Below are 22,474 nucleotides of genomic sequence, written 5' to 3'. Positions count from 1 at the left end.
TGGGGAGAAGAGAAGTTTGTGGCACAACTTGACCAGAAGAAGGGATCGGTTGGTAGGACATGTTCTGAGGCATCAAGGGATCACCAATTTAGTATTGGAGGGCAGCGTGGAGGGTAAAAATCATAGGGGGAGACCAAGAGATGAATACACTAAGCAGATTCAGAAGGATGTAGGTTGCAGTAGGTACTGGGAGATGAAGTAGCTTGCACAGGATAGAGTAGCATGGAGAGCTGCATCAAACCAGTCTCAGGACTGAAGACCACAACAACAACAGCTGTAATTTTCAGACCTGTAGTAAATATTTCAGAATAGAATTCAGTCATCAGTTACAAATATATTTTTATTTCACTTTACCAGTTAAATTAATTTCTCATCTTCAGAAGCCTACAGATGTATTTGTGACTGATGAATGAATTTTATTCTGAAATTATTACTAAGAACTGTGACCTGTTTAACAGGAAATCTTGGTCCATTCAAATTTGATTATTAGGAATAGTGTTAAATCCTTCAAATAAAAGTCCTTTTGACATTCTTTCTTATAATGACAATTTGTCTGAGACATACTGTTACTACTGGTAGAGATTTGAATGAAGTTAAAAGTGCAATGTGTCTAGGTAGCAAAATATGCTGCAGTGTGTAGTAACATTGATAGCTAAATATGCAAAATCACAGAAAATGGTTAGGAAAGACAAATGGAGAGGAGGATGGCGTGTGGCAACATGAGAGCAAAAAGACTTTGTCTATTACCAGCAGTATTCTTCTGTAGAAAGAGTCTTATGGCACTACTGGCTGTAAGACAAACAAGGCAAGTTCACCTACATAATGGAATAGAATTAAAGAACTCTTTATTTGCACTGGTTGATATTTTTTTCTTTTTGAAGCACAATTGTTACTTCTTAATTGTTCTTTTTTATGGACACCAATGCGATACAGCTTGTAGATTGTGATGACCTGTTTCAGTAGTTGACAGTAAAAGAGAGTGAAACCTGTCATCAGCATGTATCTTAATCCTCTCAAATAGCCTCAATTATTCCACTTGTTTCAATGCTACCAGATCGCCATCAGCAGTGTCGCAAACATCCGCACCATGAAACATTGCAACGAGTTTATTATGGGTTTAAAGAAGGACAACAGTACACAATCTTGTAATCGCAAACTCTTTATAACTACATATTCTTCCTTTGTTGGCAAAATGAAATTTTCTTGCAAGATTCAAGACAACTATCTTTAGAGTGAGTGGCACCACAATATTACACATTAGTGACTTCTGCCAAGAAAGGGGAAGGCTATAAACAGTGTTTGTATAAATGTAATAAGAATATTGCAATCTTGAAGCACAAGTTACATATAATTTGAAATCTAAGAATTATATGTTTGTACACTGCATGGAATGAAGGTTGTTACTATTTGACACATAACTTTCTTTGATATTTGGGTGACAGGAGTTGGTCTTTAATTTGTGATAAAAGAAAAAGCTAGGAATGTGTTCAGATAGGTTGTCTGGAGATAGAAAAGTGTTCAGTTACCTGTGGGGTGGAGACGGTGGCTGCTGGGGAGAGCCCGGCGGTGGCGTTTGCTGATCACCCGGCTGCACAGTGTACGTGCTGACGGGGAAGAGGCGCAGCTTGTGGCTGTCGGCATTGCCGTTGCCTAGGTAGAGCACAGACTCAGAGTGATGGCGCTGCGGTGTCTGGACACGCGCACTGTGGGCGACGATGAGCTGCCGGTGCCGACCCGGGCCCACAGGTGGCTGTGGGGGCGGTGGTGCCGAGGAGGATGCGACTGCACTGCTCGCCACGCTCACGTCGCTCAGTGAGCCGTGCCACTTGAGTGTCTCACTGCTGGACGCACTGCCAGAGCTGGTGGTCACCACACTGTCACAGCGCCCGCTGCGGGATCCGCTCCCGCCCCCAGCGCTGCTCCCGCTGTCCCGCTCTGGAGGTTCGTCCCAGGGGGCCGCTTGTGGATGTGCTGCGCTGTCTCGTCGCAGCCTGCAGTGCCCCGTATTAAACAATTAGTGTGGGATATACGTCACATGTTGACTGTTTGAGAATTGAGGAGAACAGCAAAATAATATTTTTACCAAAATTTTTAATCATGATAGAAACAGTAAAAAATATTCAAATGAAATTTTACAAGGTGATCCATCTCATATTGCTGTGTATTCCGTATAAATTTAACTTGTATGAGTTGTGCTGTAGCAGAATAGTTGAAAGTGTATTAAGTAATGTATTAAAAACAGCTGACAATTTTATTAGGTACTAAATCCCCTGATATTACAAAATTTAACCATCCAAATGAGTCTCAGACAATACTGTGAATTCAAGTGAGCAGAGTGATCGGCAAAACTAATTGTTGTTCTATCACTGTAGGTACTAGAATTTTATGAGTATATAAAACAAGCTTTTTTGCAATGTGTCGCTATTTAACTTGGTTCAGTTTACTGACATGCACTCTACCTATTCTTTTAACAAGCTTTTTTTGTAATGTGTCACTATTTAACTTAGTTCAGTTTATTGAAATGCACTCTACCTATTCTTTGAGAGTTCTTGAGGCATATCCACCAGAGTGAATAAAATATTAATTTTTGTTGGTTCTCAGTGCACGTAAGACAGGTTCTTAACTCATCCTGAGAATAAATCAAAATATTCATATTTGTGGTTGTGTTGCTTTTGAAAATATCTATCTCCTGCTCTTCCCTCTCATGTGTTTCTCTCTGTCTAAAAATATACACTCACTTGCAACATTACTTCCTTTGTTGAGGTACAATACTTACAAAAATGGTTTTATACACAGCTGCCGAGATTTTCTCACAGCTTTTGTACCATCCTAGCAGATGTCTTAACAGGTCACATTAAAGATGCTCACTCATTGTTTGTTGGTATAACCTTATCCTGCATCTTGATACAGCCCACAACAGCACAAAGAATTTGCTGACTCTGGATACATACTCTACTGCAAGTTGATGTTCCATACATCAGTGAGTTCAACTCTCATGGAGTTTATATATATGCATTTGTTCTAATTGTAAGATGGAATTTAGCATTCAGAGATCATATCTAACTTACTTAATTTCCATCACCAAAATAACAATTCACATCAGATTATGTTTGGAGGTTAACTTTTTAATAAAGGACATAACACAATGGCTTTCCAGACACCCAGCAAAACCTTAACAAAACACTGTAACAGGTGGGATTATTGTCTGGGCAAACAAAGTTGACAGTTGGCACAGTGACTGATGGGAAATGCCTTTATCATCGCTCGCATCAGCCACTGTGTCGAGCGTCAGCTTAGTTTATGGAAACAATGTGTGCCTTATTTGGCACACACCTGGCAATGATTAGTCAGGCATTCATAATCTAACATGTTTCCTATTCTCATAATGCTGCAGTACGATGAAATTTAGCAAAATGTGTTCAGGGCCGGTTTAAGGCCCTAGCAAGATTAGCCGTCTCTTGGGGCGCCAAGCTGAAAGGGGCAATGGAGGTGTCACATACCATATCGCAATTAGCACTGACCCGTTGGGCTGCCAAGCTGAGATTTGCATATAACGTGTTGTCACAACTAGTAGCAAAAACTGACACAAGTGAAAGTGAATCAGGTTCTCAAACTGACCCGGAATGTGTTGCCTATCGAAAGCACACACAAAGGCACTTTTATGAGCAGTTCACAAATATGGTATAGAGTCTAGATCAGAGCCTGAGCCATTATTTACATGCTGTGTGCAGGAATTTATTTATTCATTTCTTAGGTTCTGCACATCCCTCTGATAAGGAAAATGTCGGGGATGCAGAATGAATTGTATACATTAATGAAAAACAAGGAACTCTAAGAAACTTAATGTACATACACTGTAAAAAAATTATTACTGTATTGCTTTACTCTATTTGTGTTTACATCAGATAAATATGTCGCTACCTTTGACTATTCACAACCGTTTTCTTCTAACCTAGCCTAGATCTCGAACTACGCTGCAGATTAATGTTACCATAATCTTCATAAAAAAGAGGAATCTTGGAAATTGTAGTTTAAGACAATATTCATGACTCAAAGAATTTCAGTGTTAAATGAAATCAACGTCTCCGACTGGTTATCCACAACCATTCTCTCACTGACTGCAAAACGCGTCGCCAACCTATGTACCGTAAAGGAAAAATGTCCAGGCTGACACAGCACCAGTTCTAGTATTTTAAATTGGTTGCAAATTTGGAATCTGACAGATTTTTCAAAGAACCCGAGCGACTTTTGTCCATTTTCTAATTCGTAAATAAAGCTAATGTTAGCATCAAATTATTACTTTGGCACGTTTTATTTCGGATAAGAAAGCTTTTTTTATATGAACATTACGCCATAAATTTGCTGGAGAATCACCTTCTCATGCTTTAAGTTCATAAAGTCAAACGGTTTCTCATAGCCGCTAAAAGCAGATTTGAAAATACCATAACACGATGTAGGTTATGCAAAAATACACACGTTTTGGATTTTGAGAGGTTGAACAGGGAGGTATCAAAGCGTCACATAAATTCGTTACTTATAACCGTTTACTATATTTTCATAAATCACCTAACAAAGATTCGTGTTCAACATAATACAGCATCCATTTTCGTAAGCGCTCCCGAAGGAACTTCTGGCGTGGTTTTGTTGCGTTTGGATGTAATCTTTTTCTTCGCCGTTTGAAGTACCACCGACAGGACAAAATAAAAACCTCTAAACAGTAACTTTTCTAATAATCGAAGAAGCAATAAACAAAAACAGAAGTCATCAAATGCTGGTATAATCTGTTGTACTGAGGCAGCTTTGTGCATCTGCTAAACAAACAAATATTCTACAACCGTGAAACCTTAAATTGTTATTTCAAAACGTAAGTTAATATTTGAGACGTGGGGATGAAGTACACACTACTGTAAACAGAAAACATCGTAGAATTAAAAACATGGAAACAATAATCATTGACTTTAATTGTACACTGATCTATGTGTAACTTTTCTGTGTGAGTCGTCGATTGCAGTAAATAAAATTTCACCTGCAGAGAGTGCATTGTTAAATGCTACCATCTTCGGACGATTAATCCTCATCCTTTACTGCACAGCCATACTAGAATGTCAGAAGGAAGAGAATTAATATTGTTCAAAACTGGTAGCATTTAATAAAGAACGTTGTTGCAGAGATGAAAAATCGCAGCAATAAAAATGACTTTGAAAATTACATAATGCTCCAAACGACTTCGAGTTTTAGCCCGGTGCGTTTAGTTTTTAACTTTGTTTCCAAGTTTTTCAATAAAATACCGGTATTTGTTACTTAAATTAACAAAGAAAGTAGTCTATTTTTAAAAATTGTATTCATAGATTCGATTTTTCGTCTCTGCAACCAAGGTTACTATCGAACGCATTGAGTCGGAGTCGATGGTAGAATCGTGGCATTAGAAGAAACATTCATCGTAAGTAAATACGGCGGCAAGGGAAGGTGAGGTGGAAGCGTGTAATGTCTCTGAACTTTGTATTAAAAACGTCATGGATTCGTTAGACTTCTCCTAGCAATTCACCGACTGTGAGCATGTGACACGTTCGTCTGCTTGGGGCTTTAAGTTCGTCAACTTTTTCTTTTTTTTTTTTCTAGTGTATCTATAAACTGCACAAACCATTATAAAGTGACTGAATGAGGGTATCTTATAAGAACACCAGCGACTAACAGTCTTATTCTATTCACGTACTGAGCGAGGAAAAACTGACGGCTAATGTCAATTTGTGCGTTTTGTTTCACCTTTGCTAGGTCCTATCTGCCATACGCTAGCAGGGAAGTTAACGGTAAAACATGCTCATAGAGGAAAGAAACAGACCTATGCAGACTGGGTTTCCGTGAAAGAAAACGTTGTTCATTTCATAACACAACCAATTTCGTGTCCCATCGACGTTCAAGTCAAACCGAGTTGCTCAGTATAAAGTGGCATAAAAATCTAATACTCTTTCCTGTCAAAACTTTTCACTGATTTCTTTCAATTTCTTCCAAACTCCTTAACAACTCACCGCACGATGTGTCCAACAGAGCGTGTGGCGGAAAGTATGTCTTTGCCAAATGCTCAAGGTTGTAGCTGAGAATGAAATCACAGCTTCAACTTGCTACAAAATATCAAACTGATCTATCGAATGTTATGTAGTTGGCAAATATTGCTCACGCAGGTAACGGTCCTCGGGTCAGTCTTTAGTGCCGAATTATTCAACGACTGTAGGACGTGCTTGTACATACCCAACAGGCTTTTTTTCCACTTGTGCGCGTGCTGCTACCGGACACCTGGTACGTCAGGTGGCACTGGATCCTCTTGTGCCAAAAGGAAGCACCAACTGCCGCTTTCACGGAATGCGAGGCACTTTCCGCATGCTGACTCACTGCTCTGCCGGAACGTGTCCGCGTCATTCGTTAGCGTCGAACGCTACGTTGCACTCCCAGCAAAACCTTCAACCTTTCCGGAAAATCATTCCTGAAGAAGCGGACAACCTGTGATAGTTCGCCAATCATGTAACCGAATAATGAGTTTCCGCCTATTTATTGTTTTACAGTGGCGTATTTTGCGAGTAAACTGTCAATCCCTGAACGAACCGAGGACCTTCTGCAGACCTTACTGCATTTGATACAAATTTCTAGCGTTGCCACTTTTCTATGTACGACTGAGTAATTACATCAACAATATTGCTTTCATCAACATTTGTGGCTGACATTTTGATTATCGGTTATTGGGATCTTTCTTACGCGGACAGACTATTACACGGGCGCACTAACAACGTATCTTGCACAACAAAGAAGTTTTAAGCTTCTGTCGATGACGGCGTTATTACAAATGGTGCACAAACTCGGATAGGATACGAATGAAGAAGGAAACTGATATTGACCTTTGTCAAAGGAATGGTCCCAGCAATCACCTGAATGTATCTACGGAGGCACGAAACACCTAAACCGATCTGACCAGTATAGTAAAGTGTGGTACCTTCTTCGAACAGGTACGTGGATCACCGAAAACAAAAAGCAGCGTACCACACACATACATTTGAAAATTTGTGGTAAGTTCCTATGGGACCAAACTGCTGAGGTCATCGGTCCCCTAGGCTTACACGCTATTTCATGTAACTTAAACTACCTTACGCTAAGGACAACACACACACTCCCCCGCCCCAGGGAGGACTCGAACCTCCGACGGGGGGAGCCGCGCAAACCGTGGCAAGGCGCCTCAGACCCATAATGCCTCACTGCTGTTGCACTTACGTTGTGAGCTTTTATCATAATTCTGAGGGATTATCGACCAAGGAAAGTGTTAGGTAAGGGCATACGGTTCTGAACATCTTAAACCAAGTAGTCTTTTTCCTGTTGAAGTTTACAACGTAATGCCATTGGATGTATCACTGGCCCCCTTGCAGTAAGTCACACAAAGACCGCAATCTAACAGTGTAAAACAAAGTAAATTCACGGGATATTCTTTGTGGGGCGGTACGAATTAGAGCAAGAAATCCGGCCTTAATCTGGCGAATTCCACTCATCATATAAACAATCAGCACGTTGTCATATTACACGCGAGTGGTTCAAGAAGTAGGGTAACAAGTTCTCAAGCAGTATTTTTTCTTTTCACAAAATCAAAGAGATACTCCATTATGCTAATAAGTCACTGGTATATACTGCTAGTTTCCACAGTTATCTACAATTCGTTCCATCAGTATACCAATCTGCCGAAACTGGCATAAAGGAAATAGTGGTTCCGATCAAAGAACCACGTAAAACACAGTTTCTTTGAATCTCTCTTCAGGATGATTAATATCATTCTTCACTGTCGCAGCAGGTGAGTGTTTTTTAACGAGCAACTATCCTGGGATGATTGAAACTATCCATGTTGCTATTCATTGACGTAAGTTCTTGCGATATCTCTACCTACTTTCTTTGTGACGCTAAACAGTGCTCCAGGAAACGTACTTCTGGGAAATGGAGTGATATCCCGGAAGCAACGGCTGAAATTGTTATCTGGACATCGATTCATTACCCACAGCAAGGTGGTGAGACTTCTCGTGAAATTCTGTGACACTAGCTTTGTCGCATGCAAAGCTACAGCTGCACAATCGAAATCGGCTACAGATGAAGCATCAACCGCTTTCCAGCATCATTCAGTAAGGGCGCAGAACACAGTGCCCGGCGCTTCTCACAGGAAACTAGGATTATCGGTACAACAGTAGTCACAATTGTGGCCGCCATAAATGGCACTCTCATAAGATGACAGTATTACATGATGTCATTGCAACATCTCACTGAGAACGATCCACATCGCCGGATTCAATTGGCAGAATGGATGACACGCAAGCTGGGAGAAAAACGTCGTTCCCCCTATAACATACTGTTTACGGATGAAGCTAATTATTATGCCAACAAGGAGGTAAATGAACTGAATCGTAGATTAATATGATGTGTCAAGTGTGTGTGTGTGTGTGTGTGTGTGTGTGTATGTGTGTGGATGACTGAGAAGAGTGTTATGGGTGAAGAGAAGGGACGGGCTGAAACCCGGTGCCGGCAAACAGCCTGCTCCTTTCGAATAGCACTAAGGAGCTTTACGTCCACATCCGACAGGCGAATCACCTTCAACAGTGAGGGTCACATACTCTCACTTCATGAGACACTGCGGAGAGGTTTGGAATTTAATCCATGACACTTGCGCAAAGACTGACTGATGATTAGGAACTTAACGCCACCACATCTTCTCCCCTTGCCAGCCGAAGGCTGGTAGTGAAGATTTTCCGTCACCAGTCCGGCTTACCTCCGTATCGACAGATGTGCGTTAGCGACCTCGGCTACGGAGGCGGGTAAAGTCACAGATACTGGTTAGATGCCAAATCTCACTAAATCGATTCATGGAAGGTAGTTGGCGTATCGAAAGTGGTGGTTTGGTGTAGAATATGAGATCCTCGCCGGCTGGGGTGGCCGAGCGGTTCTAGGCGCTACAGTCTGGAACCGCGCAACCGCTACGGTCGCAGGTTCGAATCCTGCCTCGGGCATGGATGTGTGTGATGTCCTTAGGTTAGTTAGGTTTAAGTAGGTCTAAGTTCTAGTGGACTGATGACCTTAGAATTTAAGTACCATAGTGCTCAGAGCCATTTGAACCATTTTTTTTTTGAGATCCTCACTTTCTACATCTACATCAACATCGATTCTCCGCAAGTCACAGCACGGTGCGTGGCAGATGGTACTGTGTACCACTACTAGTCATTTCCTTTCATATTCCACTCGCAGGAGGAAAAAACGACTGTCGAATCGTTTGGCAGTCACCTTCAAATGCCGGTTTCCTAAATTTTCTCAAAATTGTTTCTCGAAAAGAACGTCGCCTTCCCTCCAGATTCCCTTTTGAGTTCCCGAAGCATCTCCGTAACACGTGTTGTTCGAACCTACCTATAACAAATCAGCTTTGATGTCTTGCTTAAATCTGACCTGGTACAGATCGCAAACACTCGAGCAGTACTCAAGAATAGGTTGCTCCAGCGTCCTGTATGCGATCCCCTTTGCATGTGAAAAACATTCTTCCCTAAAATTCTCCCAAAAAACTGAAGTCGACCATTCGCCTTCCTTACCACAATTCTCACATGCTCGTTCCATTTCACATCGCTTTGAAACGTTATGCCCAGATATTTAAACGACTTCACTGTGTCAAGTAGGATACTAGTAATACATTACAGGTTTGTTCTTGCAACTTGCATATTTCTAAATTTACAGCTAGCTGCCATTCATCAAACCAACTAGAAATTTTCTCTAAGTCGTCTTTATCTTCCTACAGTCACCGAGTTGTCCTTGCACTAACATTAGCATGTTATTTATAGTTGTTAGATGAAGATGTGTTGCTGTTGCTATTGTGTGAAGACGGGACATTCCTAACTTTCTTTCAGCACTATTATGCCCCAGCTCGTCACGGACTAGCTGTCCGGACGTATCTGGATATTCAGTTTCCCCAGAGATGGATAGGTCACAGACCGCCCGCGGAGTGGCCGCTATGTCTCCCCGAGTTAAGTCCATTAGATTTCCATCTGTGGCGACGTGTGAAAGTCATTAATTGTGTATGCGGTGGAGACCAGAAGCCTTACACAACTCATGCAGCGGGTTCTTAATGCCTGTACTCGCATTACGGTACATGTGTTGGTTAAGGAAGCAGATAACAACCTTGCAAAGTGCTAGACAACACCTCGAACACACCCTATATCCTGTAAGTGCCATCATCGGAATCTGCTTTTACCGTACAGTTTTGGATATAATTCAAGAATAAGTATGGCTATGCTCAAATGAAAGCCACCATTTTTATCGTGCAATTCTCTGTCTGTGTGATACGCTTCCAGATGAAAATTACGAGTTGCATCCAGGATGGCAACTTCGGAAATAGCCTCTCACGTTTCATCCCTCCAACATATCGTACTACTTGCCTGTTCATTTTTCTCCATCCATCTGTTTCTGTTTTAGAGGGGTGATTTCACACCTATGGAACATGCTGTTGAATTGTGAATGCGGAGCGCTGTGTCAAAGCAATTTTTTGGTGAATTTGTGATATACTGGACGATAAAAAAGTCAGTATAAATTTGAAAACTGAATAAATCACGGAATAATGTAGATAGAGAGGTACAAATTGACACACACGCTTGGAATGACATGGGGTTTTATTAGAACCAAAAAAATACAAAAGTTCAAAAAATGTCCTACAGGTGGCGCTTCATCTGACCAGAATAGCAATAATTAGCATAACAAAGTAAGACAAAGCAAAGATGATGTTCTTCACAGGAAATGCTCAATATGTCCACCATCATTGCTCAACAATAGCTGTAGTCGAGGAATAATGTTGTGAACAGCACTGTAAAGCATGTCCGGAGTTATGGTGAGGCATTGGCGCCGGATGTTGTCTTTCAGCATCCCTAGAGATGTCGGTCGATCGCGATACTCTTGCGACTTCAGGTAACCCTAAAGCCAATAATCGCACGGACTGAGGTCTGGGGACCTGGGAGGCCAAGCATGACGAACGTGGCGGCTGAGCACACGACCATCACCAAACGACGCGCGCAAGAGATCTTTCACGCGTCTAACAATATGAGGTGGTTCTAATAAAACCCCATGTCATTCCAAGCATGTGTGTCAATTTTTTACGTCTCTGTCTACATTATTCCGTGGTTTATTAAGTTTTCAAATTTATACTGATTTTTTGATCACCCGGTATAAAGTAAAATAATTTGATTACATCAAAAGGATGTCAATCTGATCGTCTGCCATAACAAGCATTACATTTTAAACAATCTAGAAGACGAGTTATACAACGGCAGGCGAAGAGATGGAGACGACATACCTCGGAAGGGGCTAACACGTACTCCTTGAAATGGAAGAAGACGGTAATGTCACGGTGTTGAGAAAATACTGACCTGTCGAGGAAGGGCGTGTTGGTGGAGGAGTCGCTGCTGGAGACGTAGCTGTGGTAGCCCTCCGACTGGGCGTAGCCGGCGCCGGCCCCGGCGGCCTGCGCGTCGCCGTAAGCGCGGGCGTACTCCTCCAGGTCGCGCTGCGTCAGCGCCTTCTCGCTCACCGCCATCTGCAGCTGCACCTGCACCTGCACCTGCGGCTGCGCCACCTGCGGGAACTGCCCAGACGCACCTCTGCACTACCTGCGCTTTTCTTTGTTTATTGAATTTCGATTCCCCCCGAAGGGGGCGGGCTGGCAGCAGCTTAGTATGCCGCTCTTCAGGCTACAGACTGTTTTAAAAAGATGAAGAGATTAAACAATAAAAACAAGCGATAAAATCGAAGACTTAAATAGTAACATGGCGAAAAAAAATCGTGGAACTTAAAACATAGAACAAAGGGATGATGATGCGAATAAAATACATACGAAGCAGACAGGTAAAATAATAGACAGACAATTAAAGAACACGGCGACAGTCTGGTTTCTGTTCGCAAAAGACATAAAATTCACACTCAGCGACAGCATGGTTTATGTTCGCAACACTAGAAAGACGAACAACACTGAACATTCACTGGAACACTGCACTAAAAGGGTGGCAAATGTGACGTACCACAGCCGAGAGCAGGTGGGGGAAAACTGGACAGATGATGGGAAAATAAAAAAGGGGGGAAGGAGAGGAAAAGAGAAGGGTGGGGAGGGGGGAAAGGAGCCGACGGGGATGATGGATGGATGGATATGGTGTTATGGGCGCCCGACGGGGGATGAGGACCCATAAGAGGGGTGGGGCGTGCTGGGCAGACGCGACAGGGAGTGGGGAAGGCAGAGGAGGGGAATACAAAAAGACTTGGGAGGAGGGAGAAGGCAGGTAGGGAGAGGGTAGGCGGGGAGAAAACGCCAGCCGGAGTGGCCGAGCGGTTAAAGGCGCTACAGTCTCGAACCGCACGACCGCTACGGTCGCAGGTTCGAATCCTGCCTCGGGCATGGATGTGTGTGATGTCCTTAGGTTAGTTAGGTTTAAGCAGTTCTAAGTTCTAGGGGACTTATGACCTCAGCAGTTGAGTCCCATAGTGCTCAGAGCCATTTGAACCATTTTTTTGGGGAGAAAACAGGATGGAAAAGGGGGGGGGGGGGGAAGAGGGCGCCCAGGGAAAGGATGAAGGAAAGGAGGGGGGGGGGGGGGTGGATCAGAGTTGATAGGAGGTATAGATGGACGGAGAGAGGGCATCATCCGGGAGGGGGAGTTGATGGAAGCCACCTTGGGAAAGGAGATGAAGGGTGTATACCTGCGCTCACTCACACTCTCATTTAAATTAGCTAGCGTCTGTCCCGAGTGCCGACACTATAGAGACAAGTACTGTCTGTAACGCAGTCTCCACGTTCCAATTTATCGGGCGACCGATCAACAAATTGTACGTGTGAAACCTTGTTGAGCGACTGACAGGCCGATTTTGCTTGTCGGGCGGTCGGTTGGGTGTGACCACCCGACAACCGTTCCTCCCCACTACTTCATCCAGCAAATTTTGCCACGTGTACTGCTGTCGTGCCAATAGCACGGCAAAAGTGCCTCTTTTATCCCTCTGCGCGGGAATAAACGCTGTTAAAATATAGCAACCACGACGGAGTGCAAGGTGGACGAAACTTCGATGGTAGGTTTTCAGCAGACATTTAAATACTGCAGATATTTGACACGTCGTGCGAGGATCACAGCAATCGAGATGCAAGGAATGAAGAACTGTATTTTTCTTTTATCAAACCCATAATGGTTTCATGCCGCGCGGGATCAGCCGAGCACTCTAAGGCGCTGCAGTCATGGACTGTGCGGCTGGTCCCGGCGGAGGTTCGAGTCCTCTCTACGGCATAGGTGTGTGTGTTTATCCTTAGGATAATTTAGGTTAAGTAGTGTGTAAGCTTAGGGACTGATGACCTTAGCAGTTAAGTCCCATAAGATTTCACACACTTTTGAACATTTGAACAATGGTCTCATGTCGCTCACACTGGTAGCAAATGATACATTGAAAGGTGGCTACACTGTGCCACTGCGCCAGAGATTGCGCCAAAGAGTACTATTAAGCCGCCTCCACAGTGATTGTCGGGAGTTAGTTGCAGTCAGTGCTTGTTAGGAGAGTTCGTAGAGGACAGTGCGTGTTAAGATCTCATGGCAGTCAGTGGTTGTTGAGAGTTCGTAGAGGACAGTGTGTGTTAAGAGCTGGTGGTTGTCGTGAAGTTGGAGTAAGATGTTGTAGTAAAGAGTGTTGTTCCATGTTTTATGCAGTTATTTGATGGGAGAGATAGCAGATGTTATTGTGTGCATTTCGTCAATATATATGAAGGTAAAACTTACAATGCTCTTTTATTAATTGTGTATCTGAAATAATGCGTCACTACAGGTTCAGTCAACAAAGCATCTGGCTTGTGTTCTTGTATTAGAGTGAATTCTGGTTTTCTTACGCAATTACAGTTTTTCTAAATTTCTTTTGTCACGTCAGCATAGTTGGTATTTAAAAATTCTTGTCTTGTTGGAAAAGAACCGTGCCAGATGTGGACGTTGAGTCACACTCCCACATACAGAACAGTTACATTTGTGCTTGGATTTTGTAGGTTTTATAGTTGCTGGGGACTTAATTAATTAACTGTATTTACGAAAATTTTCTTACATTGTTTGTTGCAGTCAGATAGCGTAATAATACTAGTCAGGGCCAACCGATTACGAGACTGCGTAATCGGACATACAGCAACTAAAAAACTAAAAAACATTTTCAATCATATATATTTAATTAAGCCCCCATGCACGTGGCGACCGCTGCTTCGGATCGTCCCTTGGATTCTTCTGATTCTGAAAATTGTAGACTGTAGTATTGTTGTAGTAATTTGTAGTTAGTAATTGTAGTCTATTTTGCATGTGTAGATTTGGTAATTGTCATTCTTCTAATGGTATTTTTTTTTCTCTCAGAATTAAATTTGTTGTCTTGTCAACAGTTTGACAATTTAGTGCAATTATTTCAATTGTTCGATTGATCGTGTTTGAGGGAAACATCTAGTGTGAATAGTGTTGTTGGAGATAAAGAGTCACGGTGTGTAATTTTCGTACAGTGACGAATCTTTCGTATATTTTGTAAATGATTACGCGATCGATGAAAAAGACAAAAATGATGAATAGTGAGAACGAAATTGTTGACATGGCGAACTCGCCAACACAGGACAACTGTATGATGAATAATGGAGTTGAAAATAATTTAATAAGTCGGGAAGACAGTCCGGAACCATTTCAAAATTTTTCTCAATCGGAAAATTCAGAGAATCTGAGATTAACGACAGAAGATTCTGAAATAGTATCGAACACAGATAGCCTTACAGCTGTGACGAAGGAAGTTAGTTTTGCGGGAGATGTTAGGGGCGAAAAGAATTCTGAACAATTTAATATGGAGCAGTTGATGAGTGTACTATTAAATTTTCAATCTGAATTAAAAACTGATATGGGAACAAAGTTAGACTCACTGGGATCACAGATGGGAACAATTAAAACTGAGATGGGAACTTTACGATCTGAAATTAGAACTGAGATGGAAGCAATGACAACACGGTTATGCTCAAAAATAGGAACAATTAAAACCGAGATGAAAGCAGTGGGATCACAGTTACGATCTGAATTAGAAACTGAATGGGGAACAATGGAAACACAGTTAGGCTCACGAACAGGGACATGTTTCAAATACATGGAAGACGAATCAAATAAAGAAATTAAAGAAGAAGTACAACCGAGTTTGAAGGCTCACAATAATAGCTTAATTTCAACAGAAATCGGACAGGAGGAACAGGGTAGGGAACAGGAAGAAAAAGATCGCGTGATAGTACAGAAATTTTCAGAGTTAAATTTACAATGTGCACACGATAAGGAAGAAATACTTGAGAGAATCGAGGAATCCGTACCGAATGACAGAATAAATAACTTAACGCAACAGTGTGAACAGTTAACTACCAAATGTGACAACACCGAAACCCGAGTCGCGACATTTACAGAAGACGTAAATAAACAGAAAGGACAATTAAGTGACTCATCGGAAAGAGTTGAGGACATCTCAGATAAATTGACAAGTCTTAGTTTAGCAGAGGGGTTTGAAGAAAGCAATTTATTTCATTTACGGGATGCAGTAAGAGAGCGCGAGGCGCATGAATTTAACAATAATCGACATTCGGACTGGGACAGACGCGGTAGGTCTTTGTCGCCACGAGGTGCAAACATTGACTATAAACACTTCTTAACTGTTCGGAAGATTAAGATATTTTGCAATTCGAAGAACGACATACATCCATGTGTATGGCAAGATCAATTTACGTATGCACTTCCGCCAAATTTGCCACAAAGTCACAAACTAGAAATTATGTGCAGCTATTAAGGTCCTCAGGGGATTCACTACTCTAAGTGAATATGTGCCGTAGCGAGCATAGGGCCCCGAGCTGTAGTGGTGCTATTTCTCTTTTAGTTTTCTGGACCGCTGCCTACTCTTTTACTATTCTTTGCATCTGTCAAACCAGCTCTTCGACTATCAATCTATCTAGTGAGTAATTAAACAATAACCGGATTTGACTAATGTACCCAAAAGTGACTTTGGAAATTACCGATTGGACTTACTGTACCGTCAGCAGCATTCATTCTTAGCTTAAACGAAATTTTACCTGTTTATATTCGTGACAAATTTATTTCATATGTTGACGACATTCTTATTGCTAAACATTCGTGTAGTGAGCACAACAAAATTTTGGATTCATTGTTACGTATCTTTGCAAGAGTTGGTATTACAGTGAACTTAGAAAAATCTGAATTTGGTCGTTCTCAGGTGAAATTTCTCGGTCACATTATTTCTACAGAAGGTATTCTTCCTGATCCAAAAAAAAAAAAAATTAGACGCTGTTCGTAATTATGCTGTACCTACCACAAAACGTGAGGTTCGCAGTTTCCAAAATTTTTGTGGAATGATATACTTTTGAAAAATTTTTGTGGAATGACATACTTTTGAGAAACCAACAGCTAGATGTAAACATGCGGAGAGTACAAGGTTACCGCGCTGTGTTTTGGCGGCGGCACATACTCAAAGCAACAGTCAAGTCTGCGCGCCGCACAAGGCAGTCGTTGACCGCAAACAATAGCTTCCTACGTCACGCGCCTACAGCTGATCGAGCGCTCAGTGCGAATGCACTGACAGCCGTAAACAAATACACAGTCTAATTTCTCCGATTAAATTCAGTATAAAGCTATAAGGACTTGTTGAATTGTGTTATTAACATTCAGTATTTTGCAGGATACGGTTGTATAAAGTATTTAAGACCTTCAGGTAAATTCTGTGCGTGTCCGACGTTAAGACGACCTGCTATCGAGAAATTTTCAGGAAGAATGTAATTTCGAAGAAGAAAGTAATTAACTAAAAAAGGTAACTATTAATTGAGTTCATTTTCAGGTAACATATTTCCACTTAGGTACGTACTTTAGACGTAATTTGCTGCTCGCGATTACGTGATTCATACTTTGTGCTAATTTCATGTTCTATGGATTTACTTGTGAAGCGACGTGCTTGTATACATTTACTGATTTTGACAATTATTGATTAATGAACTGGGTTGTAACTTGTATATATTATGCATCGCTTGGCTGCACTGCTTTTTCACTGATGTCATATTTTTTTAAATTATGTGCCTGCTGTGCTTATCTATTTAAATTATAATTGTCACCTGATTTATTGTGCTGATGTGATTAGGTATGTAAGTTATACTTTGTGATTTATCTGCTTGCGCCTTCATGTTTACTTATTAAGATTACATATGAACATTTAATTGCTTATGCTGATATGATACTAATGACATGTTTATTACGTAAGATATATGTTTACTGCTATGCGTATGGATTACATATTTACACATTTCTGTTTTGTTGCCATAACTGCTCTTTAATTTGGTATATAGCAATGCTGATATACTGTGTATAAGCATAGAGTTTGGGTCACACTACTGTATTAATTATAGATTGTTCGCTTGGCAGAGCCTCGTTGTAGGAATTGTGCTGCATCCACTTGTTGACATTCTGTTCTCTACCGGTATATTTACTCGCTATTGCTTGTTTTGCTTACGCTCAGTGCCTTATATTTTTAAGATACGAAAATGAACTGCTATAATTCGACGAACGACATTGGTACAAAGAACTTCGTTGAAGTCACATGAGCTGAGGTTTTATGGAAGCTGTATAAATTTATGCTAATAGGAAGGAAGCTAACGACATGACAGACCAAAACTAGGTTTAGACCATTAACAATTATTAGACTGCGTTTTTCGTAAGCAACTGAAATAGGAAGTGACACTTGACACAAAAATACTCCACATGTTTGCTTCTGTTCGCCATAATTCTTGAAGTGGTGTACACACTGTGAAATATTATGATCATTCACACTCCGTAATCGTACTTAATTACTGAGAGTTATTCGAACTAAGTCTGTTAGAGGTCAGGTATGCATTTCTTTTATTTAATGATGGACAAGGAACCAAAATGTATCTTATAATTTATAATGAGTAGAAAATTTGGGTCAGATGGATTACACAGAGGTTGTGTGTTGACAAAGTGTCTTCGGATTGTATGAGATGATGAGGTTTGCATTAGGATTTTATCTGTACTTGTTCAAGGAGACTGACTAGAGGAAAGAGTTGTTATGGAAGTGAAATGATATTGGTGCTGAGGTTTATATGTAGCGACGTATTATTGAGGTATTGAGAGTATATTAAGTTGTTGATTATTGGAGTTTTTGTGGACAAGAGGTAAGGTAAATGATATTGATGATTAGAGTTATATGTATCGACGTATTGAAGAAGTATTAGTCACGTATTGAGATTAAGTTGATGATTATTGGAGTTTTGGTGTATAAGAGGTAAAGTAAGTGAGGAGCATATTCTTTTTTTGTTGGTCTTATGGAACAAGGAGGATGAAGATAGCAGACTAGAACACTAAAATAGAAGGAAGATAGTCTATACACACACTTTGTTAAATAACTAAGCAGTATATACTTTTTTTTGGAGAGAGGAAGTAATTGCATATCTTGGCTCACTGACAGTTGTTCAACAACAGTACATTTTGATCTGGCTTGGCAAACATTGGTCTTGACATGATGACTATGACGTTGACTAACTATTATTGACTGTTATACATTGCTGCCACTACTACTTGATACACATGATGAACATCAGATTTTGACAGAATTACATTTACACAGTTAACACTATTCAATTACACAGTAGTACTTAATGTGGATGAAAGATGAATGAGTGTGTTTTGTGTGTTTTCCTTTCCTAATCCTACCCACCTATCTCGTAAATATTATTTTATTGTTTGTAGTGGCTTGCACTGACACCCATAAATATTATAGGTTTACTGGTATTTGTGTATTGTAATAGTTAATAGGACAATTATCTGATATCATTTGTGTGTTTGTTATGATTTGTATGTTACTGTAAATGCATCTGTATGTGCATTCAAACTATTGTTCATGCCTGAACTGTCTGATTAGTGAAGATAAATATTCTGAGCTGTTACCTGCACTTATCAATATGATGTGTGACACTAGGACATGTTTAATTTGTGCTCATAAACTCTGATGAACTGTGTGATCAGTGCTAGTGAATTTTATGGAACTGCTTCTGCTAAGAAATGTGACTTTTTGGTGTCTGCACCTACTCAACATTGCTGGGTGCAACTGATGAACTGTTTTTACTGAAATGATGTCACTTGTTGCTGTCTGCACCTACTCAACATTGCTGGGTGCAACTGATGAACTGTTTTTACTGAAATGAAGTCACTGGTTGCTGTCTGCACCAACTCAACATTGCTGGGTGCATCTAATGAACTGTTTCTACTGAAATGAAGTCACTTGTTGCTGTCTGCACCTACTCAACGTTGCTGGGTACCTCTGATGGATTGCCTCTACTGAACTAATGTGACTTGTTGCTGGGTGTACCTGCTAAACTCTACTGGGTGCATCTGATGAACTGCTTCTACTAAAAAGATGTCACCTGTTAGTGTCTTTTTTTTTTTTTTTGTATAAACTAATCATTGAAAGCATTTTATGTGAACATTTGTATAAACTGATTTTTTTGTATATTGTGTAAACTATTATGTAAAGCCACATGCATGAAAAGAAGTTGTATTGCTTACTGTATTTCATATATTAGGTTAGTAAAAGGTCAGTGCAAAGCCAAAATTTTTAACTAATTATGTGATATTTAGATATTAATATTATCTTTTATTTTTGTCTGTATTTTTGTGGACGAATTTGGTGGTATTTTCACCACCAATGCTGGCAAAAATACCATCAAATTCTGGCCTGTGGAGGAGGGGCATATGAAAGGTGGCTACACTGTGCCACTGCGCCAGAGATTGCGCCAAAGAGTACTATTAAGCCGCCTCCACAGTGATTGTCGGGAGTTCGTTGCAGTCAGTGCTTGTTAGGAGAGTTCGTAGAGGACAGTGCGTGTTAAGATCTCATGGCAGTCAGTGGTTGTTGAGAGTTCGTAGAGGACAGTGTGTGTTAAGAGCTGGTGGTTGTCGTGAAGTTGGAGTAAGATGTTGTAGTAAAGAGTGTTGTTCCATGTTTTATGCAGTTATTTGATGGGAGAGATAGCAGATGTTATTGTGTGCATTTCGTCAATATATATGAAGGTAAAACTTACAATGCTCTTTTATTAATTGTGTATCTGAAATAATGCGTCACTACAGGTTCAGTCAACAAAGCATCTGGCTTGTGTTCTTGTATTAGAGTGAATTCTGGTTTTCTTACGCAATTACAGTTTTTCTAAATTTCTTTTGTCACGTCAGCATAGTTGGTATTTAAAAATTCTTGTCTTGTTGGAAAAGAACCGTGCCAGATGTGGACGTTGAGTCACACTCCCACATACAGAACAGTTACATTTGTGCTTGGATTTTGTAGGTTTTATAGTTGCTGGGGACTTAATTAATTAACTGTATTTACGAAAATTTTCTTACATTGTTTGTTGCAGTCAGATAGCGTAATAATACTAGTCAGGGCCAACCGATTACGAAACAGCGTAATCGGACTTACAGCTACTAAAAACTAAAAGTATTTTCAATCATATTTAATTAAGCCCCCATGCAACATATTGTATGTATTGGAAATAAACTACGAGTTGCATCTGAAAAGTTCGCTGAATAGTCTCAGAAAATAAAGGAAATAGGAGTTACAAGTAAAGTAGCTTTACTGAGCTGGAAGTAATCAACACTCTTCTGGCATCGGTTGTAAAATTACTGGAAACTCAACAAGTGCTGAGCAAGCGTAAGCCTTTCAGGGCTAATTTAAAGGTGGGGGAAACTTTCTGCTGGCGCCAGTTCTGGAGAATAAGGAGGGTGTTGAGGAACAGCCACCTTGAGATGAGCCAGAAAGTTGAGGACGCAGACGTTGCGGATATCTAACAACGCGTAACCATAGCGATTCGAGTGATTCCACAAGAAGTGTTTGTTGACAGTTTCCAACAAATCTGCAGCCGACGTCAGAGGTGTGGCCGGCCGTTGAGGCCGAGCGGTTCTAGGCGCTTCAGTCTGGAACCGCGCTGCCGCTATGGTCGCAGGTTCGAATCCTGCCTCAGGCATGGATGTGGATGCTGTCCTTAGGTTAGTTAGTATTAAGTAGTTCTAAGTTCTAGGGGACTGATGACCTCAGGTGTTAAGTCCCATAGTGCTTATAGCCATTTGAACCAACAGAAGTGTGTTGAAACTAATGGTGATTGCTTTGAAGGCCGATAAAGGTATTTAATTTGTAACTCTTGCTTCCTTTATTTTCGGACACTATTCACCGAACTTTTCGGATGCATCTTGTAAATACAAACAGTTGTCGGACTTTTATTCATAAAATAGGCTCACTTCATTGTTTAAAGTGTTAAAAAATCGAACCGATCGCAACGCCATCTGCTATGAAGACCAAAGTGTAGCAATGACTTTTTTTCGATTATAACAATTGCTGAATGCTTTATTTCTCGTCCATCTGTTGCCGTATTTATTACATGATGTGTAGCACAAAAGTTTTCAGTCTTCCTACTTATAACCTGAAACCAGTTTCTTAAACTAGCAGGTGACACCACCTATGCTATCTCCCCCCCCCCCCCCCCCCCCCTCTCTCTCTCTCTCTCTCTCTCTCTCTCTCTCTCTCTCTCTCTCTCTCTCTCTCTCTCTCTCACACACACACACACACACACACACACACACACACACACACACATATATATATATATATCCCGTGTGAGGTTGATAGATCCTCCATCGGGCGCCTCCCCAGGTGGCGGATAGGGGAAAGCCTCCCAGATATGGGTGGCACCGAGGAAATCAAATACTCGGGGCGGACCAAAACTATCACATCCTCGAGGATAAGTACCCGGAGTAAAAACCGGCGAAACGAAGAAAACTAACACAAAAGCCCAGACACGTCTGTGTGGTAACCACCGGTACTCTGGCCAGCGTCTGTCACCAATGGTGCGGCTGATACGAGCTCCAGGATCTGAAAATCCCTGGTTCTACCAAACTGGCGCAAGCCAGACGAATTACAAGCATAATGGCAAGTACACCTAAAAACAACATTACCCCAGGTGGACGATCCGCCCGTCGCAAGACGGCATCCAGGCACTCGGATTCTGGGGGACCTGGAGATGTACTAAAGGGCGAGTCGGAGCGCTCTGGCAAACTACCCAAGAAAACACACACATACTTTGGCACCTTCAACATACAGACAATAATACAAACGGGAAAATTACACAATCTAACAACGGAACTCACCAGTCAAAAGATCTCGATCCTAGCGCTACAAGAAACAAGATACACGGATTCAGACACAATAGACTACGGAAACTACAGATTCTTCAAGAGTGGAACCAACAGGAAAATCGGCAAAGGAGGAGCACTCCTCGGCATGGCCTTCGCAGTAAACAAAAACATCCTAGACTCAGTAAAAGAAGTCAACGCGATCAACAACAGGCTCATGA

General features: G+C 41.2%; 1 protein-coding gene across 1 annotated transcript in view; it reads right to left on the bottom strand.

Moving 5' to 3' along the window:
- LOC126481792 (uncharacterized) overlaps positions 1-22,474 on the bottom strand; it is a 327,057-nt gene that overhangs the window by 178,357 nt on the left and 126,226 nt on the right. The window contains exons 11-12 of the mRNA XM_050105747.1: positions 11,418-11,632; positions 1,527-1,991 (exon numbers count right to left, since the gene is read on the bottom strand). Of these exons, the coding sequence (XP_049961704.1) occupies positions 1,527-1,991; positions 11,418-11,632 (680 nt within the window). The remainder of the gene's footprint in view (positions 1-1,526; positions 1,992-11,417; positions 11,633-22,474) is intronic.

The sequence above is a fragment of the Schistocerca serialis genome, chromosome 5 (assembly GCF_023864345.2).
Source record: "Schistocerca serialis cubense isolate TAMUIC-IGC-003099 chromosome 5, iqSchSeri2.2, whole genome shotgun sequence".
NCBI classification, from domain to species: Eukaryota; Metazoa; Arthropoda; class Insecta; order Orthoptera; family Acrididae; genus Schistocerca; species Schistocerca serialis.
The sequence above is the reverse complement of the archived record's forward strand: the minus strand, read 5'-3'. Positions and strand labels throughout refer to the sequence as shown.